The sequence below is a fragment of the Arabidopsis lyrata genome, assembly GCF_000004255.2.
Source record: "Arabidopsis lyrata subsp. lyrata unplaced genomic scaffold ARALYscaffold_6, whole genome shotgun sequence".
NCBI lineage: Eukaryota > Viridiplantae > Streptophyta > Magnoliopsida > Brassicales > Brassicaceae > Arabidopsis > Arabidopsis lyrata.
In genome coordinates, this window is record NW_003302550.1 from 3955640 (window position 1) to 3981824 (window position 26185).

Here is a 26185-nt window from a genome sequence, read left to right on the forward strand (position 1 = left end):
TTGACCTCCTTTTTGCGTCATAAGTAAATCAGAACACCACCACATTGGTTTGTAATTGAAGGTCTGTGAGCTACTCAGCTATAACTACACGTAGCACCTCCCTATGCACGTATCACAACTCACACGTATGGTCTTAGACCATCCGCAGTGGTGTATCCATCCGTCGGGTGTTAGTAATTTAAAATAGATAAATATTACAAAAGGAGGAGAGAGACATAAAAAGATTCATATCTCGGGTGTTATCCTACACTCGGATGTTAGTGAGACGTGGCGTTGTTTGAGTGGAAAAGGAGGAGAGAGACAAAGAGAGAAACTGAGGGTAAACTTTTTATTTATTTATTTATTTTTCCTTATTTTAATAATTTAAATCTCTGAGATATATCTCAGCACATGTCCCGCTGTGTATGCCCTTAAGGGCTCGGACTGATGTTTGAGCTATAACTACATATACATCTGGTTTGATTCGTTTTTTCTTACATATAGTTTTTTTTTTTTTTTTTTTTTGAATAACCGCGGATCTCCCAAAGGCTTCCTAGGCCCAAGGACTAATCCCACGAGGCTGGCAATTCCTCTATGTAAACCTGTCAGTGGTCGTGCCTCGAATCCTGGTGGCGGAAGTCACCGCTGTGACCCCTTTACCACTGGAACTGCAATAACTCGTGTAGGTAAGGGACTTGTGGGACATGTCGTAGGTAGATGGTGTCGGGAAAGGTTGATCAGCACCATACTGTAATGTGTAAATTTATTTCTGGTATGAGGTGTGACTTATGACATATTCAAAATATTGCAATCGGATTCCACTCATAAGTCACAAACTCATACCAGTAAATTAATGTGCATCGATCATCTTTGTTCTGTTCAGTATAGTTGGGCTCTTTTTTTTCCAATCATGGGGATATAATTGGTATAAGAGTATATAGGCCCTTTAATGATCCGTAAGACATGGGCAATTACGTTGGGCTTTGTTCCGTCACCACCAGTGGGTTTAGTTTTTTGGTAGCTGGATGGATAAATGTGGTACAAGTTTTAAGCAAAATAAAAATACTTTCCTTTTAAAATAAATTAAATTTTAAATTATTGTTCAATATATGTAGTTAATTCAATTTTATAAATTTAAAATCATATAAGAAGTTTGTGAAATTTCAGCTTTTTCTAATATAAAATTTTTCCCTAAATAGCTTACAAATTTTCTGTAAAAATAATGAAATATTAAATAGATTTGAAGGATCTTATACCTAATTTAGTTTCATCATAATCAAATCCTCTACAAGGTTCGTCAAACTTCCTCCAATCCAAATTTCAAAAAAATAATTAAATTTACCAAAAAAAAATTCATATGAATTTTGGGCCATACAATAAATTTTGGCAAACGGCGCCTTAATAATTTGGGGAAAAAAATCAAAAACCCTATTTCCTTTTCCTGAAGAGCGGTCGTTGAAATCACGCAATAAGTAGAACACATTTGGACAACAACCAAAAAAAAAAAAGATAAAATAAAAAATAAACAAAAACCCCCAAATTTGAGTCTCCTCCGGAAAAAAATTCGAAATTCCGGATCCACCGCCATCGATCCCTAGCTTTATCTCTTTCTCTCAATCCTCGCCGGCGAAGCCAGTAGGGTTTCTCAATTCGTTCTTAGAGTACTGTGGCAATGAGGAAAGGAGCGAAGAGAAAGGGTGTTTCAAAAGCAGGTCGCAAAGCTGCTGTTGCGGAGACTCAGAACGATGAGGTGATAGAGGAGACGACGACGCAGGAGGAGAGTCAACAGCCTAAGGAAGAAGTCGTCGACGAGAAGAAGGAGAATGGGGAAGAAGAGGAGGCCAAGGGAGATCAAGAGGACGAAGAGGAGGCGAAACCTGATTCCTTAGAGAAGGAGGAGGAGGAGAATCAGGAAGATGAGGTCAAATCTGACGAAGTTAAGGAAGTAGATGAGAAGAAACCTGTTGCTCGTCGTGGTGGTAAACGAAAGAGGGCTACGAAGAAGGAAACTGAGATTAAAGATGAGAAGAAACCGGTTCCGAGTGTTAAGAAACCTCGAGTAGCCAAAGTTAAGGAAGAGCCTGTCTACTTTGAGGAGAAGCGTAATCTGGTATGGTTTTTGCTAACCTTAGCTTAGGTTGAAGATTCATCACTAGGATTATATGCAATTTGGGGTTATTTATTTTAAGCTAATTTGATAACTCGAAATACGCTGTGAAAACAACAATGAGATACGTTTTTGAACTTGTATGTTTATCTTATAGCTTAACTTATAATGTGGAGCTGTTTAGAGTTCTTGGTTGCAAGAACAATGCAAAATATATTACTTTGTTGGTGGGTTTATCTGGAGAACAATTGTATGCTATTATAGTTCTTGTGTCAGATATGGTATCTCGTTATCAATGTATCTTGAGCACTTGAGTATTTTTAAGTTCAAATAAACGGGCTTGTTTTCTTGTCTTATTGCTGCTGTGTGCGTTGCTAATTAACATATGCGCTTGTTTTGTGTTTCCAGGAGGATTTGTGGAAGGTTGCGTTTCCAGTGGGAACTGAGGTATATTGTTTTGAGAAATTTTGGCTTCAACATCAGAGCTACTGTTTTCATTGATAATCTAATATATATTCCTGGCTTATGTTTGTTAATTTGTGATGGCAGTGGGATCAATTAGATGCACTTTATGAATTCAATTGGGATTTCCAAAATCTTGAAGTAAGTTGTTTTTATTACATTCTCTATTGTTTAGTCAAGGGTTTCCGGGGTTGACGAGAATCTGATATTTATGTTTCTTCATCTGTTTCAGGAAGCATTGGAGGAAGGAGGGAAGCTCTATGGGAAGAAGGTTTATGTTTTTGGCTGTACAGAACGTAAGCTATTTCTCTCGCTGTTTTTTTTTTTTTAATCTTGTTTGGAATATAGGTAGTTACTGTCTTCTTATCGTTTGACTTGTTTAAATAATCTTTGATACTTGTGGTTCTTTCTAATGTACTTAACAATCTATGGTCTCTTCCTTTTCTTGAACATTTGCTTTTTAGTTCCTGTCTAAGTTTCTCTTTTTAACGTTACAGCTCAACTAGTCCCCTACAAAGGCGCAAACAAGATTGTCCATGTCCCAGCAGTTGTTGTTGTGAGTTCTTTTTAAATTTCTATTAAAGTTTGCTTGCCATCACTGATCTCTGAATTTAAGATCTTATATTATCTCTTTTCTCTTTCAAAAATTCATCAATTTTATATATGCAGATTGAATCACCCTTTCCGCCTTCTGATAAGATAGGAATCACATCTGTTCAGAGAGAAGTGGAGGAAATCATTCCAATGAAGAAGATGAAAATGGACTGGCTTCCTTACATTCCGATTGAAAAAAGGTACTATGAGTTCCACGTGCATCTGTTAGACATTTGCTGTGATGACCTAAATAATTGAGAAGAGAAACAGAGATTCTTTCTTGGGCTATTCTTACTTCTGATGTTTACCAGCAGCTGCTAACTACTTTTGCTTTGTTCTTCTTGCAGAGATAGACAAGTGGACAAGATGAACTCTCAAATTTTTACCTTGGTTTGTACGCAGAGGAGGTACGTAGCATGTGTTCTCTTCTCTTCTCAGTCTGAGATGACTGATAGAGTTAAGAAAATCGATTTTTGCTTGCTATGAAGGGATTTTGAGTTACATTACAAATGTATTGAAATTAGAATATGAAACATGGCTTCACGTTGCTACTATGTGTGATGAGTCCGGTTGCATTGTATGTTCCCTCATTCCTGCTTAGTAATTTTTCTTTAGGGTGCAAAAATTTGATACATGGGTCTCTTTTGTTGCAAATCTGAGTCTTCTAAAGATAGTATTGTTTGAATTCTCTAGTTCTGTTGTACACAATTTGACTTTGTACATTATCTGCAGATCTGCTCTCAGACATATGAAGGAAGATCAACTTAAGAAATTTGAGTATTGCCTTCCTTGTGAGTTTTATTCATCTACTACTAATACTAGTTAAATTTGCAGAGTGAACCATTTATAGCACATGGCAGGCTGTTGGCAGTTATATATTCGTATGCAACAACAAATTCTAATGTCTCTTTTTTTTTTTTTTTTTTTTCGTTGCAGACTTCTATCAACCCTTTAAGGAAGATGAACTTGAACAGAGTACTGAGGTCCAAATAATGTTCCCCTCTGAACCCCCGGTAAGTTTTCTGGCATGCAATGAATGTGTTGGAAGTGGCAGGTCTACATGAATGGTCTGATAGGGGCACATTGTTTTGGGTATTTTCTTTATAATCAAGCTTTAATTTTCTGTTTGTGCAGGTTGTATGTGAATTTGACTGGGAGTTTGACGAAATTCAGGTGTGTTTGGCTTTTCTGTAACAGAAAAATTTGAATTACTTCTTCATTTGAGTCATCTTTGCATTGTTCTATCCTTGTGTGTTCGAAATCGCATTTGTCGTATGCTGAATCTTGAGATGGCTTTTTGTTCATCTATCTCAGGAATTTGTCGATAAACTGGTTGAAGAGGAAGCATTACCTGCTGAACAAACGGATGAATTCAAAGTAAGAGTGAGCTGTAACACAATTGTCAGTTCTTGACGCTTGAGTATCTTCTCTAATTACCATTGTTCTTTTTCTCAGGAATATGTCAAAGAGCAAGTTCGAGCAGCAAAGAAAGCAAATCGAGAAGCCAAAGATGCTCGAAAGAAAGCAATAGAAGAAATGAGCGAAGATACTAAGCAAGCCTTTCAAAAGATGAAGTTCTACAAATTCTACCCTCAGCCTTCACCAGATACACCAGACGTCTCAGGTGTCAAGGTAAGAGCAAAAACAAAAAAAAAAACCAAAATCCACCTCCAATAATACTTTCTGAGTCAACCATAAAAGGGGTTTTGATTATAGTTTGTTACAAAGCTCTGATTATGTGAATGATCTGGTCTTTGCTTCTTTTTTTGCAGTCCCCGTTCATTAATCGATACTATGGAAAGGCTCATGAAGTCCTTTGAGATCAGACCCTTGAGAACCCAGGATAGCTTTTCTTGGCAGCTTCAGCAGAAATCAAAGTTATTGAATCACAGGTGCTCTCAGAAACTCTTTGAGCTATTATAGTTATAAAGCCAAGTTTGTAGGACAAAATGTCTTTTACTTTTATGAGTTTGTATTCCCTTCCAAAAGTACTTGAGATCTTAGAAGAGTCACGGGAACCAATTCTTTTTGCGGAAAATTGGAGGCAACTTTTTATAATTCTACTACCCTTGACCTTGATGTTTTTCTTAAATTGCAATGGCATTTCTCAAATTACTTTTGACTCTGGAGTCCAGACGATTATGCTAATTATAAGAAAAGGAGAGTATTTTAATGGGGTGTTTCCAACTAGTAGTCAAAGTTTCGACAATACCAAAATGGTATTATTTAGTTGGACCCAATAAAATATTATATGAAAGAGAGATGGACAGACAGACAAAATATAATAAGTTTGGCATCTTTCATTTTATGGTTAGAGAAAATGACATTCTAAAAGGAGCAAATAAATAGACTACTCAAGATTTATTATGTTCATATTGTATTTTCATTAAAATTCGCGACGAGGATATACATATAGAAATGAATCAGTCGAACAGTGCCATCTATTTTCAAAAAAGCTTATTTTCCATTACCAACATATTAACCTTAGGGTAGTCAAGAATTTCTTAGATTTGGATGAAATGTCAAGAATTTATGTTTTGTCAATTAGTTACTAAAATAAAATAACAAATTACGGTCATATTTAGCTAATTTACTCACAATAATATGTGATTAGGGAAAAAATAGACAGGTTGGTCCGGAAGAGTAGTAGTAATTGAGTATGACACACCACGTTCTTCTCTTATTTAGTCACTCCGTCCCGTTTAAGGAGTAGTACAGTGTACGGACAAAGAACTTAACGGCGTTACAGTATCCCCGTCACGTTGTGTTGCATGTGATGTGAGAAAAAAGGTTTGGGTGCGAATTTTCTTCTTCTTGAGAAAAGAGAAAAGAGAAAAAGACACAGCGACTCAAAGACATGCCATTGTCCTTTCCAGTCTGTTTTTTTTTTTTTTACTTATCTGCAAAACTAAGCATATAGTATTATTCCACCACTTCTCTGCCTCTCTTTTCACTTTTTGTTTTAATATTACTTATTGTATATCTTTTTTAACAAAGATATTGGTATATTTATGTCCTGGTTTTGATTCTATCGGTTTTGGTATCATTCATTACGTTTAAATAAATGATGTTTCCTAAACTATGTGTGATATGACGACTGATAGTACTACAAAAATGATAAATTACTTATTGTTATAAGTGACTTGACGCAATTAGTGTAACAAAATTTAATGACACATCTAACAAATCGTTTTCATTTAAAGTATTCTTTTTTCACCGTATGATTTCAGTAAAATCTTTTGAACAATAGTCACTGGTCTCAATAGTATGTACACATATCTCAAAACCATTATATTTACACTGATGCTCAAACTCATCTAACTACATTTTGAGTTTCGATATCATATCCACTCAAACATGAAAAATTCAACTTTTCTAAAAACACCTTTTTGAGTCCATCTATGTGGTTTGGTTACATTGCACGACCACCCTAACATGAGTGAAAATAAAATGGCACTCAGGTTACCAAAAAACAAAAAGAACTAGAGAGTAATCAGTAATTAGATTCCATCAACAAAAGTTTTTTAAAAAATTGTTTCCATTAACGAGTAAAGTAGGTAAAGAGAAAAAAATCATAATTCCTAAAATGATAAAAGTTTATAAAATATCTAAACTTTAAATAGGAAACTATTAATCTCTGATTGCAGAAAAACTGTCATACCATAAAGAACTAAAGAAAAATAATAAAAAAATTCGATTTTTTTTTTTGGAAAACCTCAAACACAAAACATACGCACACACACTCTCTCTCTCTCTCTCTTCTTCTTCTTCCCCTCTTTCAATTTCCAGATTCCGAGTAGTACAATCCCTAAATCTCCGTCTCTCTGTTTCTCTCTTCTCTCTCTTAGCTATGAATCCTTACTAGGGTTTTTTCTCTGTGTGTTCTCAGTTTGCATTTGCTTCTGTGGAGTAGATTCTTGAGGGCTAAATGAGTCATTTTCTCACTTTCTGCTTCATTTCACTCCTCCTCATCGGTGCCAACGCCGTCACCGAGACGGAGCTCCGATCTCTACTCGAGTTCCGTAAAGGGATCCGAGACGAAACCTCACACCAACGAATCTCATGGTCCGATACAAGCAGCCTCACTGATCCATCTACTTGCCCTAATGACTGGCCTGGTATCTCTTGCGACCCTGAAACCGGTTCAATCATCGCCATTAATCTCGACCGTCGTGGTCTCTCCGGCGAACTCAAATTCAGCACTCTCTCTGGTCTCACTCGTCTTCGTAACCTCTCTTTATCCGGAAACAGCTTCTCGGGTCGGGTCGTTCCTTCCTTGGGTGGAATTTCGTCGCTTCAACACTTAGATCTATCAGACAATGGTTTCTATGGACCTATCCCGGGTCGGATCTCGGAGCTTTGGAGTTTGAATCATCTCAATTTGTCTTCCAACAAGTTCGAAGGTGGGTTTCCTAGTGGGTTTCGGAATCTCCAGCAGCTAAGATCTTTGGATTTGCACAAGAATGAGATTTGGGGAGATGTTGGCGAGATTTTCACTGAGCTGAAGAATGTTGAGTTCGTTGATTTGAGCTGTAATCGTTTCCATGGTGGCTTATCTTTACCAATGGAAAACATTTCGAGCATTTCCAACACTCTCCGTCACTTGAATTTGAGCCACAATGCGTTGAATGGCAAGTTTTTCAGCGCCGAGTCCATTGGTTCGTTCAAGAATCTCGAGATTGTTGACTTAGAGAACAACCAGATCAATGGTGAGTTGCCGCATTTTGGATCACAGCCGAGTTTGAGAATCTTGAAGCTCGCTCGTAACCAGTTGTTCGGTTTAGTGCCTGAAGAGTTGTTGCAGAGTTCGATTCCATTGCTTGAGCTAGATCTCAGTCGAAATGGTTTTACAGGTGAATTGAAATCTTACAACTTTTCTTTTTAAGCAAGATTTGCCAAAATTGTTGAATCTTGCTACTTTAGGCGATATAAGAATAAAACTATTGAACTTTAGAGCATTGATTTGACTGATTTCCTGTTCTTGACTAGACCCTTGTGTCATATTGTCTTAAGCTGTGTTGTATAAATGTATATTAAAGGAGTTTCTTTTGATTCAAATGCAGGATCAATTAGTGAAATCAATTCAACAACGTTAACTATGTTGAATCTTTCTTCTAACGGCTTGTCTGGGGATCTTCCGTCCACTTTGAAAAGTTGCTTAGTGATAGATCTGAGTGGGAATACTTTCTCTGGCGACGTATCTGTTGTTCAAAAGTGGGAAGCTACTCCTGATGTTCTTGATCTGAGCTCAAACAACTTGTCGGGAAGCTTGCCGAACTTCACTTCTGCTTTTTCAAGATTAAGTGTGTTGAGCATTAGAAATAACTCTGTCTCTGGTAGCTTGCCTTCTCTGTGGGATGATTCAGGGGTTTCTCAATTCTCTGTGATTGATTTCAGTTCAAATAAGTTCAGTGGCTCCATTCCAGAGAGTTTCTTCACTTTTGCAAGCTTGAGAAGTTTGAATCTTTCTATGAATAACTTGGAGGGGCCAATTCCTTTTCGAGGTTCACGTGCAAGCGAACTTTTGGTTCTAAGGTCTTATCCGCAGATGGAGTTACTTGACCTTTCAACCAATTCTTTGACGGGTATGGTACCCGGAGATATAGGTACAATGGAAAAAATTAGAGTGCTGAATCTTGCCAATAATAAGCTGTCTGGGGAACTTCCAAGCGACCTCAACAAGCTTAGTGGCCTTTTGTTCCTTGACTTGTCAAACAATACTTTCAAGGGTCAAATTCCCAATAAGCTTCCTTCCCAAATGGTGGGATTCAATGTGTCGTATAACGACCTATCAGGCATAATTCCGGAGAACCTTAGAAGCTACCCGCCTTCTTCATTTTATCCTGGTAACTCCAAGCTAAGTCTCCCAGGCGGGATTCCAGCGGATTCTTCTCGTGATATGTCTTTACCTGGGAAAAACCATCATTCGAAGCTAAGCATAAGAATAGCGATTATTGTTGCTTCAGTTGGAGCTGCTCTTATGATTCTTTTTGTCTTGTTTGCGTATCATCGAACACAGCTCAAGGACTTTCATGGGAGGAATAGATTTACAGACCAAGCCACGACTAGAGACGCCAAGTTTGGACGCTCTTCTCGTCCCTCCTTATTCAACTTCAGCTCAAATGCTGAGCAGCAATCATCATCTTTGAGCTTCTCAAACGATCACTTGCTCACCGCGAATTCAAGGTCGTTATCCGGGATACCCGGATTTGAAGCTGAAATATCCGAGCATGGTGTGCCCGCTACTTCAGCCCCTACAAACCCTAACCTCCTTGATGATTATCCTGCAGCATCTGGACGGAAGTCTTCTTCAGGAGGCTCCCCACTATCCTCCTCACCCCGTTTTAGCGACCAGCCTGTGATGTTAGATGTTTACTCACCTGATCGATTGGCCGGAGAACTCTTCTTCTTAGACGTTTCACTAAAACTCACAGCAGAAGAGTTATCCCGAGCTCCTGCAGAAGTCCTAGGTAGAAGCAGCCATGGAACACTGTACAAAGCAACACTGGATAATGGACACATGTTGACGGTGAAATGGTTGAGAGTTGGACTCGTGAGGCATAAGAAAGATTTTGCACGGGAAGCCAAAAAAATCGGCTCTTTAAAACATCCTAACATTGTCCCGTTGCGAGCATACTATTGGGGTCCCAGAGAACAAGAAAGACTCCTCCTTTCTGATTACCTGAGAGGAGAAAGCTTGGCCATGCATCTATACGGTTAGAAGCTCTTTTAATTAGTCTTTTTACTCCTGTAACTATAAGCCTTTCTGTATCTTGTTTGAACAAAAAGTAATCACCCTTGAGGCTTAAGAGATCTACCGTTTTAATCTTTCTGTGCAGAGACTACTCCTCGGAGGTACTCTCCAATGTCCTTCAGCCAAAGACTAAAAGTTGCAGTTGAAGTGGCTCAGTGTCTTCTCTACCTTCATGATAGAGCAATGCCACACGGGAACTTGAAGCCAACTAACATAATCCTCACAAGTCCCGACAATACCGTGCGAATAACCGATTACTGTGTTCACCGTCTGATGACTCCATCTGGTGTAGCGGAACAGATACTAAACATGAGTGCACTCGGTTACTCTGCTCCTGAACTTTCCTCAGCTTCCAAACCAATACCAACACTCAAATCCGATGTCTATGCGTTTGGTGTGATTCTCATGGAGCTTTTGACTAGACGGAGCGCGGGTGACATAATCTCGGGTCAAACAGGAGCCGTTGATCTGACCGATTGGGTGCGGTTGTGTGATCAGGAAGGTAGGAGAATGGATTGCATAGACAGAGACATAGCAGGTGGGGAAGAGTTCTCAAAGGGAATGGAGGATGCACTTGCTGTTGCAATCAGGTGCATTGTCTCTGTCAATGAAAGGCCTAACATGAGACAAGTTCTTGATCATCTTACTTCAATTTCTGCCTGAGATTTGTTTGTTTTTTTCTTCTCTCTAAATTTTTCTGTAAATCTCCATGGATTTCCCTTCACCCATCATCCCATTTTTTCTTCTTCTTTTCTGGTTTTATGTTTCTCTTTAGTAGTTTGATCAGATGATTCAGATCCTCAGGTGTTCTTCTTACATTTATTTTTTGTTGATTATTTTTCCCCTTCCTTGTAAAGGTAGAAGAAAATCTAATCCCATTGATTCTGACACAAACATTCGTGTTTGCTTATTGATTTTTCTAAATTTATTTCCTCTTAAAATTCCAGTCTTGATTAAGGTCTCAAACCATTCTTGACATCTAAACAACTTAATTACGTTGGTTCACGTTCTCCAATCTCTCCAGAGCACAAGTCTATTGAGGAATATAACGTAATCTCTCCATGCATTTTAATCTCATTGTCGGTAGCTTTCAATGCACCAAAACAAGACAGAGGAAAAAGAACCAGTGGTTTGTTATGGCAATTGCTCTTCACAATATCACTCGTTTCTCCAAACTCCCCGCAAGTTATCTTGCAAAGCGAGCTAAGCAGTAGAACCCTTTTTCAGAACTCTCGAGCCTAGCTAACTAGATTAAGAGTATAGTTTGATAGATATGAAATTATGATAATGTTAAGTTTTACATCTTTTTCTTTAGTTTAAGATGAACTAGAAAAGTTCAATATATATATAACATTGTGGATCCGATAACTAATATTGTTTATATAGAGAATTCTAGAATTTAAACTCACAAAATGTATAACATTAATTCTAATTTTTGTTTTTATGTTTGAAAACTGGAATGACAACTAACATAAATATGATTTTAGTTTGCTAACTATTTATTATTTACCGAACAACTCAATGTCCGAATAATGTGAACCGCATCTGATCCAAAAACCGATATCGAACACTCTTAACTTTTTTTTTTTTTGTCAAACAGACCCTTATCTTATCTACTACCATTGGACTATTGTGTGTTTTTTTTTTTGTCAAACAGACCCTCATCTTTAACGCGAACGTCTCTCAATGTAAGATCTGTGCGATGGAGGCAGACTACATTGACCATCGCGAACATCTTCATCTACTAAGGTATCATTATGTGCGATGAAGGAGGCATACTACATTGTTTTTGCAATATCTTATGTTCTGGTACTTTATTTCCGTGTGTGATGCAACTACATGGTTGTAGGTTCGTCTATGCTTAGAGAGTCATTACTACAAAGACTACACGGACGACAAAGACGAAATAGGCGTTACCTTAGCCCCGTTTTCAAAAAGTTGGTTATGATGAAAAACGAAATAGACGTTATCTTAGCCGAAGACATAGATAGAGCAAGTATTTTTGAGGAAACGAGTGTGTTAAGTCGTCTTGACGGGATCCACTGCTTCAATGTACCTATCATTTCATGTCTTTTTATAATTCCCTTCCCCCATTCTATTATATACTTATTTTGTTTAATACTTGCTACGGTTATAAATCAAATTCTTAATGTCACATTGGAATCAAATATACAACAAGCAAATCATATGTAATTCTATAATATTACATTACATACAGAAAAAAGAACAAAAATCGAAAATTGGTTTCTAAAAAGCTACAAACTTTACGTTGCTGATCATATTTACAACTTAACTTCAACATTTCGTTTAGCCGCAAGACAAGAATCACCATCAAGCAGCAGCTTATGTTATTACTCTTGTTCTTGTCCAAAATCCAGTCACCAGCAAACTCCATTCTTGATTCCTAAGGACTCAATCAAACCTTTGTTGAAATCTAAGCACCTTGATTACGTTGGTTCACGTTGCCTAGCCGCCCAACTCGAACTCAAAGCTCGAAGCCGCTGGAAATACTCCCCTAATGCTAACAAACCTCTAGCCGCTTGTCGCGTGGTTAAGATCCGATGCATCTGTTGCAATGTCTCATGTCTCAGATGATCAGCCTACAACAACAAAACAGTTTAAGAACAACAACAAACTCAAGAAACCAGTTGTTTTCCTAATAATCGCGTTAGTTTTTGTTAAAATATTTCTTTCTTACTTGATTAACAAAGCTGACCAAAGCCTCCAATCTCTCCATAGCACAAGTCATTTGAGGAATATAACTTCCTTCGCATAGTTTCCCGGCTGCTACACTCTCTGCTAATGTGTGTTGCAGTTTCTCCATACCTTGAGATAACGCATCTTCCGCTTGTTGACATGATTGCCTCAAATTACATACATCCAAAAGTTGTTGATCCGTCAAGGGATCAAAATGCGGTAACAGAACCTAGCCAACAACAAAAATGAATCCTTATCCTAAATCATTGTAAAAAAACATTACTTTTTATGGATTAATGACGGTTTTTTCTATTACCTTGAGAAGCTCTGAGGGTCTAAATCCGCCTATCCACAAGAAAAACCGCTCTGCTGAAGTTTTCCACATTCCTGACATGACGTAGAAGACATCGATTTTTGCAGCGGCTGACTTCATTCGGAAGAGTTGAAAGTAATGTTTCATGGCATTCTCGACTAGCGAACGAAGCTCTATATCACTAACTTGTCCATGTAAAACTGTTCTTAGTTCGCTTATTTGCCTGTTCTGCTCTTCCACCCAATGTCCATATTCCATCTCAAATGCAACAATCCCTAACAAGAAAAACAAAACTGATGAATTAATTTTGAGAGAGATATGGAAACTACGTAAAGGCTAATAAAGGTGAAAGATTCAAACCTGAGCTCATGTTATCTGAGAAACAAAGAGCATTTGAATCTACTCCATTTCCGACATAGAAACCCTGCAACATTATGATCACAAATTATTATATCAACAAGATACTCAAGGAAAAATAATATTTTGTGCAAACCTGTTGTCTAGCATGATCGAGTTCTTGCTCTAAATGAATCAGTTTCAACCGGCTTGTCTCTAGCTGCTGAACATAAGCCTACAAGAAAAGACTCTATCGCTCAGTTAAAAGAAAACAAACAAACCAAAACTGTTTTACGAGTTGCGGAAACATAAAGTTTCATACTTTCTTGCGCAAACGACTTTTCCTAGCTGCCTCCCGATTCTGTGCAAGCCTTCTCTGTATCTGTGGAGACATAAAGATTAAAATGACAAAATCTTCACGGAATTAAGATAACCAAATGAGCTATATTATAACTTACCTTATCAGGATGTCTAGATGTGGAAGCCTCTTGGTCAAACTTGTGAGGAGTTCCTTCTGTCCCATGAGAAGTATCCTCCGACTGAACAATGATTAAAGAAAGCATTAGTTTTTGAATTCAAATGAGATACTTTATCAGAGATATAAAACAGATTCGAAGTACCAAGCTGTCTGGTTTTTCGTTTGTCGGGATTATGATAGAGCCAGGCGTATACATGCCTCCATTGTTCTTGAAGCTTTCTTCCCACATACCGATTTGGTTGAGAGGCTCGTAAACTTCAAACCTTCTCGGTGGAACAAAATGTGTCGATGTTGTATTCATGTTTCTTCAACTGGCAACAAGAAAAGAGATACATACAAAACTTCATTCATCAAAATCAAGAATTGCAAAGATACGAGATCACAAGTTAAAGAGAGATATGTAAGTGATTTGCAGCCAAACAGGAAAAAGGAAAGGTTGTGGCATTAAGTCATTTTCCATCACCCAATTCGTCAACCCTAGCTACTACCTTCCCTACTTCTATAAGCTCCATTGATAAGGCGAAACATCGGTCTCATATACACCAGAAAAGCCCTGTGCTTACTAGTGTTTATTGAAAGGTTGTCAATTAGATAAAGATCATTGAAATATGTTCTCAAAACCTCTAATTGCATTTCCTAAAACAGACCAAATTCAAATGTCATTGTCAGAGTTATTGGATCCTACTGTATCTTCTTCTTTTAGCCACTAATGGTGGACCATCTTAAACACCTCCCAATAAGGAAAAAAATTCCATTACTCTCTCTCACTGATTTGATATGACATTCTTGTACAGAAGTCAATATTCGATTAAAAGTCTACTCGGAGAAGAAGGTATAGAGGATAAGAGATAGAACCAAATTATCAGATAGCCAATCTATCAGAAGCAACCATCAGAAAGAAATTACAGCTTTCAATTTGCAGTCAACGACGATAAACCCTAATCATCGATTAACAATAAACAACAGAGAATCAAAGAGTTTCAGAGAAACACAAGTTTCGAACTTTTTTCGAGTCAAGCAGAGATAATGATATTCATGATCAACCCAAAAGATAAAAATTCAGAAAGAACAGAGATCTGAAGTCGAACCTTCTTCTGGTCTTTTGTGTCAAAAGGGCTTCAAAAAGACGAACTTTTCCCGCGGAAACCATGGAAAGAAAAGAACAAAAGCAAAGGAACTTTTCACTTTCAGCGGCTAAATCGAACGCAAGGCCTAGAAATCTGCAGCTTAAACCGGTTCGAGAGCAGAAGGGATGATAAAATCTCCTTCTCTGAACTTGTCATCTCGAAGAAGAATCATGCGAGAGAACACGACAACTTTAAAAGAGAGCCCTTTGATTTGAGTTCTTTAAATTTTCTATATCCTAATAAATGTCAAAAAAAAAAAAAAAAACTGAAATTTCATTTTCTGTTGATTCTTCGGTGATATTTGTCTTTTAAGCAATAAGTAAAATACAGCAGCTACACTGGAGTCAAAAACTAATTTTGACATGTTTAATAAATATTATTCTATTACTTAATTAAATTTTGTTTCTGTTTATTCTGTTTTCTCTCATTTGTCATGTCACATCACCAAGTATATTAGAAAATTTTAAGTAATTTTTTTTTTTTGATTATTCAGTATTAATTCATATTCTGTGAATATATAGTAAATAGTTTTTATTTTATTTTCAACGATATATTATCCAGCACACGTCAAAATTTGCGGCGAGTCTAAGTCGGTGACGACGTGCCAATTGACGACACACGCGCGGCTTAGTAGCGCGTGGGAAGAGTGTAAATCAAATTATTGTGGTTAATATTTTGTCGCGGGAATGAGAAGCGGTTAAACTTTCTATGTTGGGATTATAAGACATCAATCAAACAATGAAACGAAGTACACGTAACATAATCACAAGCCTGACGTCAACAAAATAAAATAAAATAATAAGACTTGAGTGTACGAAATCATTAGTTTTGATAGTTCTATAGCATGCTGATCAAATAAGAGGACAATAATATTGGCCTAATATTGAGGTTCTTATAAGCAAAACGATCAGCATGTAATCTTTGAAGTTTTCAGATTACTAAGCAACGCTTATATAATGTAATTATATCAACATTTAGGTATAGTTTTATATGTAGGTTATGCCAACTAAAAAGATTCACATATACGTCTTGTTAATAATAAAATCCTACTATTTGATAATATTTATATACTGAAAAAGATAAACGAACCTTTGCGAAGGTCTTTTTCAAAAAAAAAAAAAAAAAAAAAAAACCTTTGCGAAGGAATCACTTAGCTGACAAAGAAATATTACAATATTTTGATATTAGAACAGATTGGCTCTTCAAGTTCCATTGGAGACATATTTTTGTGACCACAACTTCTATCCACTTGCCTCTTTACTTATTATTTTAAGCACAACGAATACTAACTAAAATATGTGATTTGGTGCATTTTTCTGTATAAACAATATCTAACCAACTTTCCCTTTTCCTTTAGTATGTTATCATACATATATATATAATTCTTGTTTTCATGTATTACATTGTTTGCCTAGCATTATTTTCCTGACAAATTCACACTTATTTTGTTTCTTTTCCATATGATTAAGGCCGTGAGTAAGACATTTAGCAAACAAAATAATGAAGACGTCACTGCGGGAGGTTCTTCCGCAAATTTCTTTAACAACGCACTTCTTTCTTTTTTTTTTACCGAAAGAGTCCAATGTCGAATTTCAGACAAGATATTATGTATTAGAGCACAAAGAACATTAACTATGAAAATAAAGAATTTCGAAAAAGATTGTTAATGAGACATGACGCACAAACTCTTTGCTTAATGCCTATTTGTGGAATTTATTCTCGAGTGCTATCTTATTAAAAGTGGTTTGCCACTAAGAGTGGGTGTCGTCATTCTTATTTTTCATTTGTATTTTAGGCTAACTATACCCATGTCTTGAAATCAATCTATAAGAGTTTTCACGAACCCTGTAATATTTAACTCGACTTTATTTAGCCACATTCTAAAAGATATTATATTTTTAGTTTTGTTTAATCTATAAAATATCATAGAAAGGATTCTATAATTAAGTGCCCCAACGTAGAGCCAATCATTCGTGAAAGATAAATAGTCCACCGAAGATAAAACATTTTATATGAAAGTGGTTTATGTTGACGGGTTAACATCCAGTTAAATGTCGTAGGATTCAATGTTCTCATTGTGAACAAAAGCTGAGACGGTAGATTATGCATTTTTAAATGTCCTTCGAATTTACAGACATGGACTATATCAACTATTCTTTCGGCACCAAGCATCTTTCCAGTATCCTTGATTTTCCGAATTTTGACTATATATTATGGAAGAACCTAGGCAAGAAACTGCAGTTGGTGGATCATCCTTTCCCATAAAAGTTTTTAGATTATTTAAAAAGTTAAGTATGACAAAAAGTTTTGGGATTTGGTCTGGGAGCAACTCGACATTGTAGATCATGGAAGACGGATGATTCAAAATGGTTTCGTAGCAAACCAAGTGTTCTTGGTCTAGTGGTTGCCACTTGTGGAGGAGTTGCCATGTTGGTCTAAGCCAGAGATCGATTCCCCGCAAACGCGCAATAGTTAGATCTCCACTTGGCCACATGGATATGGACCCTTGCTTTCGGCCCATTTGCATACCCGGAGAGAGAGTCTATCTGTGGACTGCACCTCCCCCAGAGAATTAGTCTGGACCCCTCCATAACTCTGGGATTCCCCTGAGTTATTAAAAAAAAAAAAAAAAAAAAAATGGTTTCGTAGCTCAAGCTTCTATATATGCTTTGGTTGGAAAAGTGTTACCTAGCTCAAACCTTGGTCGTGGAGATAAAAAGGATACGAATGCCAAGTAAATCGAAGCAAACTTGAAAGCTTTTAAAGGAATTATATATATATATTGTTGTTTCTATTTATGTATGCTCAAATGTGAGTGTGTTTGACGTGAAAAGGAAAAAAAAAAAAGGCAGTAGAAGTAGATCCCACTTATCCACTTACTAGGTGTAAAGTTATGATGTTTTATTCGATGAATTTCATCGCAAGGGTTTTCTTGAAACAAAAAGATAGATTTGTTAAGTAGCCAATTAATATTGAGTATGTTCATATACATGAATTTAGACTCGTAATAGTTTTATAGCCAATTTGATTAATTAATCGAAGTAACTTACTTTCTAAATACTCATTATATATATATATATATATATATATATATATATATATATATATCTTACATTCTTACTGAATTTCATATGAATATATCAAATAAGGATATATTGTATATCTTTCTAGAAACAAAGAAAAAGAACGCGCTCACATGGTGGTGGGCGGGCCTAGGGGTGTTTGGGTGAAACTCCCTCCCCTCCGGATTCGACTTCTTCCCCTGCTGTTATCAACATTATATGGGAAATTTGTTAGTTGGGCTTTGGCCCAATTGGTTTACCTGGTAGTAAGAAATTGGTTTACCCGAAGGGTCTACCCGTTAACACGGTGGACAAGTCCACTATGTAGCACCTCGGTGCGTTCTTACCGGAGCTGACCGGATAGCCGATATGATATATCAAAAAAAAAAAAAAAAAAAAAAAAAAAAAACGCAAAAAGGAAGAAGTAAGAAAATTGAGGAAGTCTTTGCGACATTATCCCCAAGACAAAATGGGAACTATCATCGTTTTTAAGATTACTTCCTTTTCTTCTCTTTCCTTTTGGTTCCTACCTTTGACTACATTATATCTTCTTCTTTTACTTTTTCTTCTTCTTCTACTATATTAAATAAGCTGAATATTTAGCAATAATAAAATTCTGTTCAGCATCTTTTTTTTTTCGTTTAGTAGTAATTTAAGTCGAAGTAAAAGATTTTTGTTTTTTTATTGATAAATTATCTAGAAGAAGATTATTAAAATCGTCGTGGAAGAGAGACATATCATTTCCTGATCCCCCGAAAGAAAAAGAAAAAAAACAAGAGTGGGCTGTAAGTTTTTATCATATTGGGCTTATATTATAAGATTGGGAAATAATACTTTATGACCCAATAAAGTATTCTGAACAGATTTGGGTCTTCGAACTTTCGATAATGAGGAATAAAATGATTCCACAAAAAAGTATTATATTATTTGGACAATTCCGACTAATTGAGGTTTCTAAAACCATTGTCTCTAACTAAAACAAGTATTGGTGCACACCTTTTATAGAAAGAAAACCATCAAAACCAATAGAATTAACTATAAGATATGATTAACACAAAAAGAAAGTGGAACATTCCTCATTCAAAACCCGCACACTGAAACAATATAAATACACTCGTGTGTTTTTTTTTGGCATAGAATTGGAGACAACCGATATAGGAAGATCGAGCAATGGATTCATCGGCGGACATAGCAATATTAGTGGCAGAGGAATGTGAGCACAAGGTGAATTTAACGGCAGAGAAAACATCGAATTCAGCGGAGGTTGGGTGGTTGATGATGTTTGGGATTGAGGAGAAGAAGATTGAAAGTTTGATGAGGAAATTTGAACTTAAATCTCAGTTTGCTGTGGCTGTTTCTAGTGGCTTTTTCTCTGCTTAATTATTTTACATCGTTGTACTAAGTCACGTTGACCTCATGATGCAAATATGGTTTAGGCATGATTTCAAATAATCCTTATTATTACTTTCATTTGCTTCTCTTACCTTCATCAAAGATTATTTGTTTTTATAATCTTTTGGGTTATTTTGTAATAAGCACAGTTTCTTTGAGGTTAATGGAATCTAAATTAGTAAGTTTTTCTAATTGTCAATGTTCAAAAGAGATGATTAACGTGAGTGATGCGAGCATATAGATGTGTTAATTTGACAAATTGTAAGAAGAACTAAAACACAGAGAATTTCAATTGAAGTAGTGAAAAGAAGTTGAAGAGATTCAAAACACATAGATAGGGTTTTCACAAAAGGGACCATAGTTTTATAGTTTGTAGCTTTAAATGACTTGTAAGAAAGTTTGTTTGTTTTTAGTGGTGATGTGTTAAAAAGACTAATTTACGGGGTAATAATCACAAATTAATAAACTTGTGGGGTAGAAAATAAATTATCAACAAATTGTTTTCTTTCTTCTTTAGACATGATGATGTGAGAAACTCTGAACATAAAAACTTCCATTGTTGATCAATCTGAGAACTCAAGAGGGCTCTGAAAATGGAGAGCGACGACGAGAGTCCGGTGGTTCTGATTACGGGATGCTCTCAGGGAGGGATTGGTCACGCGCTGGCGCGTGAGTTCACTGAGAAGGGATGCCGAGTGGTGGCGACGAGTCGATCACGGAGTACGATGACGGATCTAGAGCAAGATTCGAGGTTATTCGTGAAGGAGCTCGATGTGCAATCTGACCCGAATGTGAGTAAGGTTTTGTCGGAGGTTATTGATAAGTTCGGTAAGATCGACGTTCTTGTCAACAACGCCGGAGTTCAGTGTGTCGGACCACTGGCGGAGACTCCAATTTCAGCCATGGAGAACACATTCAACACCAATGTTTTTGGTAAAAATATTGAATTTTTAATTTCAATTATCAGAATGTGTGTCAAAGTTCTCTCATTTATTGGACCTTCAATAGTTTGAGTTGGATTTCTGGTTTTATGCTTATTAGTGAATCATTGGAATTTACTTTAATTCTGTGAAAGAGATGAAAGCTTTTTGTTTCTCTGATTTGTTGGCTTTGTCGAATACGTGTGTTGATCATGTTAGTTGCGTTTGGGTTGTTAGAGTTTTGAAGAAGTGAACTTATCAATGCAGGTTCCATGAGGATGACTCAAGCTGTTGTACCTCACATGGTGTCTAAGAAAAAGGGAAAGATTGTCAACGTTGGAAGTATCACTGTTATGGCACCTGGTCCATGGGCTGGTGTCTATACAGCTACCAAAGCTGCTATTCATGCTCTTACCGATACCCTGAGGTTCCGTTTTCAGATTTGATGATTCCACTGTTTTAACTTATCAAATGCCGCTATTTGTGTCGTTTGTATATGTTTGTTTGTGCTTTCTCTGTCAATGGGAGATTTGATGGTAGTAAACTAAGAATTGTTAAAATGGTTTGATCTCAGTTTAAGGTGTGATCAAACTTGAGTATTATTTCTGATGACTAAAATCTGATGTTGGGTTAGGTCTATGGTTCTTGATGTTCATGAGAAGAGTAGTTGTTCAAATTCTCCAGTACGGAATGGTATTGGTTTTTCAATTGCTTATTATGATTTCTGCAAAACACAGGTTGGAGCTTCGGCCCTTTGGGATTGATGTCATCAACGTTGTCCCAGGAGGAATAAGAACAAACATAGCAAACTCAGCTGTGGCAACCTTCAACAAAATGCCTGAGCTGAAACTATACAAGCCTTATGAAGAAGCTATCAGAGAAAGGGCGTTTATATCACAGAGGATGAAGCCAACTCCTGCAGAAACATTCGCCAAAGACACCGTAGCTGCAGTGCTGAAGAAGAACCCACCCGCTTGGTTCTCTTCAGGCAGGTATTCAACCCTCATGGCAGTCATGTACCATATGCCCCTATGGCTCAAAGATTTTCTCCAGAAGCAGGTTTTAATGAAGAAGTGATAATCAGGTTGGGGTTTAAGACAGAATGTAACATAAACACGAATGTAAAAGATTTGTTCAAATTGTTAATTAAATCTTATGTCTCCATGTTTGTGTCGGTTCGGTTCTTAAGGTATAGAAGTCTACATACATGCATGAAGGAGATAGAGAGTAAACACGAGAAAGTTATTACATTATGTTGTAAAACCTTGTGGTACAATTATCTGTAACGGGAAAAAGGTGAGGATTCTACAACCATAGGAATAGTAGTTCTACTTTGATTTGACCCAACAATATAAAATCGAAACCACATTCGATCAGATAAGAAAAAGGGTCAGAACTATCTAAAAGCTATTAACTAACATAATTTCTAATTTTAAGAATGGTGTGGAGCTCCGTAATACATTATCCCTGGTGGTTGGAAAGTTGGACCTTGTTGAGATTGCTGAGCTGAGTTCGACTGAGGAATTTGAGGCTGTTGATTACCTATCAAATGTGGTGGTGGTGGTGGTGGCGGCGGAAGTCCAGGTGGCATTAACGGAATGTTGCCAAAACCGTAAGGGTTGTTCATTACCGGTGGTTTTAGGAATTGTGGTGGTGGTGGATTAGGTATTACATTGTACTGACCTTGTGTGGTAGGTGTCTGATTCTGGGAGTTGTTGTAAGAAGGGAACGAAGCATTAGTGTCTGAAACTGGAATTGTGCTCTCTGATTTGGATAGACCAGAAGTCTTTGTTGCTTCAGCTGCGAATGAAGATAGAACAGATTGCATTATCATGTGTGATGAGGTTGATGCTGTGAGCATCGCAGCAATAGATGCAGGAGTCATTTTTGATGCTTGACCAGATTTTGTGTTGTCATTTGTCTCGGTTATCGTAGTGCCAGCAGCTGTTGGTTTTGATGCGTAATCCTCATCATTAAGCCGTTTCTGCATGTTTTGGGCTTCCTCTGTTTGTTCTAGTGCGACCTAATAATAACAAAATGGTTCATTAGCTTATAGCTCAAGTTGGTCAAAGATGCAGTGGGAATCCAAACACAAACCTGAATCTGAGCTTTAAGATTGTCCAGTTCGGATTCCTGGCACAAGTAAGCAAAAGAATGAAAAATGGATTACCGAAATAGTGAACTTGCCAAGTGCAAAAACGCATTTCGTACCTGTTCGCGTAATGCATCTTTAAGCTGGTTCACAAGGGAAGTTCTACTTCCTTGGACAGATTTAAGTTTCTCAATGCATTGTCTCAAAAGGTATTCTTCTTCTTCCAATTCTTTCGCCAAAGATTTTCTCTTCGGGTTGTCTTTAGCTGGAGAGATACAAATATGTCGATTAACACTAGATTTTGAGAAAAAATCAGGGTAGATGTTGGTAATTGATATTAGTAAAACAGATTTTTACCAGTAGAGCAGGCTTCTTCAACATCTTTCTCCATCTTCCTGATTCGTTTAACTGCGGACTTACATTTATTCATCTCAGCTTCTTCATTTGAGTTTTCGGCAACAACCAAATGATATGCTGATGCTATCTTCTCAGCCACACCCCCACTTGATGATAATTTCTGGTTCCAAAGGCCAAAAAATGAAATTTGACTGATATTAATAGAGGAGAAAAGGAAATCTTGGTGTTTAGTGTTTTACCGTTCTAGACGATTTTGAATCCCGTTTTCCAGATCTGGATCCGCGAGACCGCTTTTTGCTGATATCAAGTGGCAGGGGAACATCTTCTCCAAGCATTACATCTTTAAGACTCTTTGAACGGGATCCAAACACTCTTCTTTCTTCCCATATCTTGACCTACATACAAATCACGTATACCGAATATTCCAATTAGCAAATTAACTTCTTTATTCATGTTTTCTGTCCTGCATCACACATCTCAAGAACCTTAAATCTCTTTATCCCTAACATCAAACACTACACTACCCCAACACAAAACATGAGATTGAGCCTAACCAGACATTGACCGTCATATAATGAAAGAAACGCTCCAACGAAGAATGAAAGAAAGATAGAGAGAAATACCAAACGTGAGACAACGCTTTTGCCATAATCATCTCCTTGAGAAACAATGTCTTTAACAGCCTTAGGAAGAACATTCCAGAACTCTTGCACGAACTCATTACCTTGACGCTTACTGTTCTGAAGAATATCATTAGCCAAATACATAAGAGGGACTTTCTGAGCCATCTCTGTACTGTGAAACTGTTTCTCCCATGTCGTAACGATCAATTCAGCTTTGGTCCGATTGAATATACACCAATGTGAGAGAGCTTAATTCCAAAAGAGTCAAGAAACCAAACATGGGAAAATTGAACACAATTACAAGATCTAAGCATAAAGGTAAGAACTTTTTTTTATAAACTCAAGATAAAAGTGAATAAAAGAGGATACTTTCGATGCACTGTTGGGTGCTATTGAGCTTAGCGAGCTTATCAATCAGGATCTGTTCACTGAAGACACTACTCATCCCACCAAAACTCACAAAACCCTAGAAAGTAGAGATTTTCCAGTAGGCAAAAGAAGCTCAAATCCTCCAAGTGGTTTACGAATTTGAGTGAGAAGCAGCCGGATTTGCTTAAAGCCGGTGAACTGTGAGACAGAAGAATGCGGCGGAGCTGGACTACTTGTGCGGCGGAGCTGGACTACTTGTGCGGCGGAGGGTGAACGGAGAAAAAAGAACCCTAGAAGGCAGAAGCAGATGAGTAGTAGTAGGAGATAGTCAAAAACGACGACGTTTGACGCCGAAATCGATCCCTAGAGCTAAAATCGCAGGGAAGAGAGGAATCAGGAAAGTTGAGTTTTCTTTTTGCTTTCAAGATACTAAAGATGGGCTTTCACTTTCTTTTTCTCCATATTTTTGTTCCACTTCAATTATTTCTCATTTTGTTTGACCTAAAAAAAGATTTAATCTTTACTTGGAAAACACAAAAACTTTAAATTTTAAAAATCTAAGAATGGATAGTAGATATTTTTATTAATAAAAAAAAATAAAAACATTATACTACATGGTACTTATTAAGAATCCGGTGAAAAGGGTAGCCAAAGATAGAAACTTTTTTTTTTAGATCAAAAAGGATTTCTCCAATGGCTTTCACTCGCTGTCTTCCTCCTCACTGTCTTCCAATTTGATATGGTTCATGTTCCTCTCTAGAGGAGGGAGACCATCTTCCTCATCATCCTCTGACTCATCATCACCAGATTCACCATCTTTCTTAACATCTACCCAAAATAAGAACGAACCAGAAGCAATATTTAAATTTTTTGTGAGATTGCATCTTACGTTTGGTAGTAACAGAGAGATTTAAAAGAAAAAAAAAAGTGACTTACGTTCTTCGAGGGCAGGTGGTTGTTTTGGGATCTGAGTTTGCTGAGTAAGCCAAGAATTTTGAACTGAGATGATCTCAGCGCTATTCTCACATTTCGAGTACTCCTTTAGAATATCTCTGCGATATAGCGAGACCTTGTTAAAAAAAAACACATACTCCAATTGTATTCACCAATCAAAAAGCAAAATGATGTGAAGATGTTTAGATTCTCCGGTTTTGTTACTTGTTAAGAGATAAAAAAGCATGACCCCATTTGAATTTTCCTAGCAAAAGTTCTGCAGTTTCCTTCTCCCCACTGATTCGGAAAACAAACAGAGAAAGACATTAGAAAACGGGATAATGTATGACCAAAAAAGAGAGATAGATGGGTTTTGGAGAAGATGTTATTTATGGACTCACCATAGAATTAAAGCAGCAGATAAAGCCTCCACACAAGATAGCTCACATGGCCTTCCATAATTTACTGGATTTGCTGCTACTAACCATGGTACTACAACCATAAAGAAAGAAGAAAAATTTAGGAAAGATTTGCTGCTACTAACCATGGTACTGCAACCATAAAGAAAGAAAAATTTTTTAGGAAAGATCTGGCTTGATCTATATTTATCAGCTAGGAGGTAAGTTCTTACAAAGACGAGGAGCAGTACAACGCAGCTTTGCAAACGGGACATCGGTTAGACGTGCCCAAGAACAATCAACAACAGCTAATCCTTTCCTTTTAATCAGATCATAGTCTTCCCTTGAAACACATTGTCTACCAACTGGACTGCCAAAATCATAAGACTTAGAATTAAAATACTAAAAACATCATCTAATGTCATTACAAATGACCCTAAGATACAGTAATAACAGGTATACCTTAAAACAACTCCTCCAAAGCCTGTGTTAACCCGTAACTCCTACAAATTCAATCGCATCAGGATTTTCAGCTGAAACACTTAGAAAGAAGAGGACATATATATATTTCACTAGCTCAAGATACTTACTTTTAACAAGTTAAATCTAGCAAGCTTACGACCTGTGCACCTCTTTGCATCACATTGACCAAAATCCTAAACAAACAAAACACAGTAGTGAGTATTGAAGCAATTTGTTCTTCGCAATTTCATTGGATTTGAACAAACATAAAAGGAAACTATGCATACCCACATTGCCAATTGAACTTTTGGAACTGGTGCTTCTCCCTCAGGTTCTATATAAAATCACCCAATAAGAGCATTACGGGTAGTATATTCAACAATTAAAGCCGATCACATAACCACCACAACAACAAAAAAATCCAATTTTTCAGTACCTTGATCAAGAGGAAGCGATTCATCTTCCCTGCAATTTCAACGAAACCACAATTACTCAACAGAGATAAACCTCAATTCGCAAAGATAAGATTTTACCTTCCAAGATTATCAGTCCGACTAGTTTGACCACGATTCGAATTGCCTCCTCTAGATCGATTGTGCTTCCCGTAACCCATTTTTTCCGGCGATATTTCCGACAAATGCAAAGGCTTGTTGATCGGCTCAGGGTTTTATATGTAAATTAGGGTTTCTAAAGGTAACCGACGGACCGATGTTTAAACCAAACCGAAACG

At 37.0% G+C, this 26185-nt stretch overlaps 7 protein-coding genes and 1 long non-coding RNA gene across 9 annotated transcripts; 5 read left to right on the plus strand and 3 right to left on the minus strand.

Moving 5' to 3' along the window:
- Nucleotides 1–1378: 1378 nt before the first annotated feature.
- Nucleotides 1379–5261, plus strand: LOC9309502 (FK506-binding protein 5). The gene is made up of 13 exons (XM_021023144.1): nt 1379–2089; nt 2495–2533; nt 2636–2689; nt 2781–2844; nt 3046–3104; nt 3218–3342; nt 3490–3549; nt 3875–3933; nt 4079–4155; nt 4277–4315; nt 4457–4519; nt 4598–4774; nt 4915–5261. The coding sequence occupies exons 1-13, from the start codon at nt 1652–1654 to the stop codon at nt 4960–4962; spliced, it is 1302 nt and encodes a 433-aa protein (XP_020878803.1). The 5' UTR covers nt 1379–1651; the 3' UTR covers nt 4963–5261.
- A 1533-nt stretch (nt 5262–6794) lies between these two features.
- On the plus strand, nt 6795–10806 carry LOC9307470 (probable inactive receptor kinase At5g10020). Its single transcript, XM_021022373.1, has 3 exons — nt 6795–7995; nt 8206–9858; nt 9982–10806. Exons 1-3 carry the CDS (start codon nt 7071–7073, stop codon nt 10557–10559), a joined length of 3156 nt encoding a protein of 1051 aa, XP_020878032.1. The 5' UTR covers nt 6795–7070; the 3' UTR covers nt 10560–10806.
- A 756-nt stretch (nt 10807–11562) lies between these two features.
- Nucleotides 11563–12153, plus strand: LOC110227852. The gene is made up of 2 exons (XR_002331511.1): nt 11563–11645; nt 11746–12153. It is a non-coding gene; the product is annotated as an uncharacterized LOC110227852 (long non-coding RNA).
- On the minus strand, nt 12028–15266 carry LOC9307471 (transcription factor TGA4). Of its 2 annotated transcripts, none has more exons than XM_021023672.1 (9): nt 14809–15266; nt 13863–14031; nt 13701–13781; nt 13565–13624; nt 13400–13477; nt 13267–13330; nt 12910–13181; nt 12595–12822; nt 12028–12496 (listed from the first exon to the last, which is right to left on the minus strand). In XM_021023672.1, exons 2-9 carry the CDS (start codon nt 14019–14021, stop codon nt 12344–12346), a joined length of 1095 nt encoding a protein of 364 aa, XP_020879331.1. In that variant the 5' UTR covers nt 14022–14031; nt 14809–15266; the 3' UTR covers nt 12028–12343. The 2 variants fall into 2 exon arrangements, with proteins under 2 accessions (XP_020879331.1, XP_020879332.1); XM_021023673.1 differs by lacking the exon at nt 14809–15266 and adding an exon at nt 14209–14776.
- Nucleotides 15267–18955: 3689 nt separating this feature from the next.
- LOC9309503 lies at nt 18956–19373 on the plus strand. The gene has a single exon (XM_002871355.2). The coding sequence runs from the start codon at nt 19080–19082 to the stop codon at nt 19287–19289; it is 210 nt and encodes a 69-aa protein (XP_002871401.1). The 5' UTR covers nt 18956–19079; the 3' UTR covers nt 19290–19373.
- Nucleotides 19374–19803: 430 nt separating this feature from the next.
- On the plus strand, nt 19804–21395 carry LOC9307472 (NADPH-dependent 1-acyldihydroxyacetone phosphate reductase). Its single transcript, XM_002871356.2, has 3 exons — nt 19804–20234; nt 20489–20648; nt 20959–21395. Exons 1-3 carry the CDS (start codon nt 19895–19897, stop codon nt 21296–21298), a joined length of 840 nt encoding a protein of 279 aa, XP_002871402.1. The 5' UTR covers nt 19804–19894; the 3' UTR covers nt 21299–21395.
- A 47-nt stretch (nt 21396–21442) lies between these two features.
- On the minus strand, nt 21443–24135 carry LOC9307473 (regulation of nuclear pre-mRNA domain-containing protein 1A). Its single transcript, XM_021023676.1, has 7 exons — nt 23663–24135; nt 23294–23541; nt 22910–23065; nt 22671–22830; nt 22433–22578; nt 22319–22354; nt 21443–22244 (listed from the first exon to the last, which is right to left on the minus strand). The coding sequence occupies exons 1-7, from the start codon at nt 23736–23738 to the stop codon at nt 21654–21656; spliced, it is 1413 nt and encodes a 470-aa protein (XP_020879335.1). The 5' UTR covers nt 23739–24135; the 3' UTR covers nt 21443–21653.
- Nucleotides 24136–24218: 83 nt separating this feature from the next.
- Nucleotides 24219–26171, minus strand: LOC9309504 (ribosome biogenesis protein TSR3 homolog). The gene is made up of 10 exons (XM_021023677.1): nt 25989–26171; nt 25892–25920; nt 25743–25789; nt 25584–25649; nt 25456–25496; nt 25227–25363; nt 24997–25087; nt 24821–24892; nt 24599–24714; nt 24219–24490 (listed from the first exon to the last, which is right to left on the minus strand). Exons 1-10 carry the CDS (start codon nt 26066–26068, stop codon nt 24363–24365), a joined length of 807 nt encoding a protein of 268 aa, XP_020879336.1. The 5' UTR covers nt 26069–26171; the 3' UTR covers nt 24219–24362.
- Nucleotides 26172–26185: the final 14 nt, after the last annotated feature.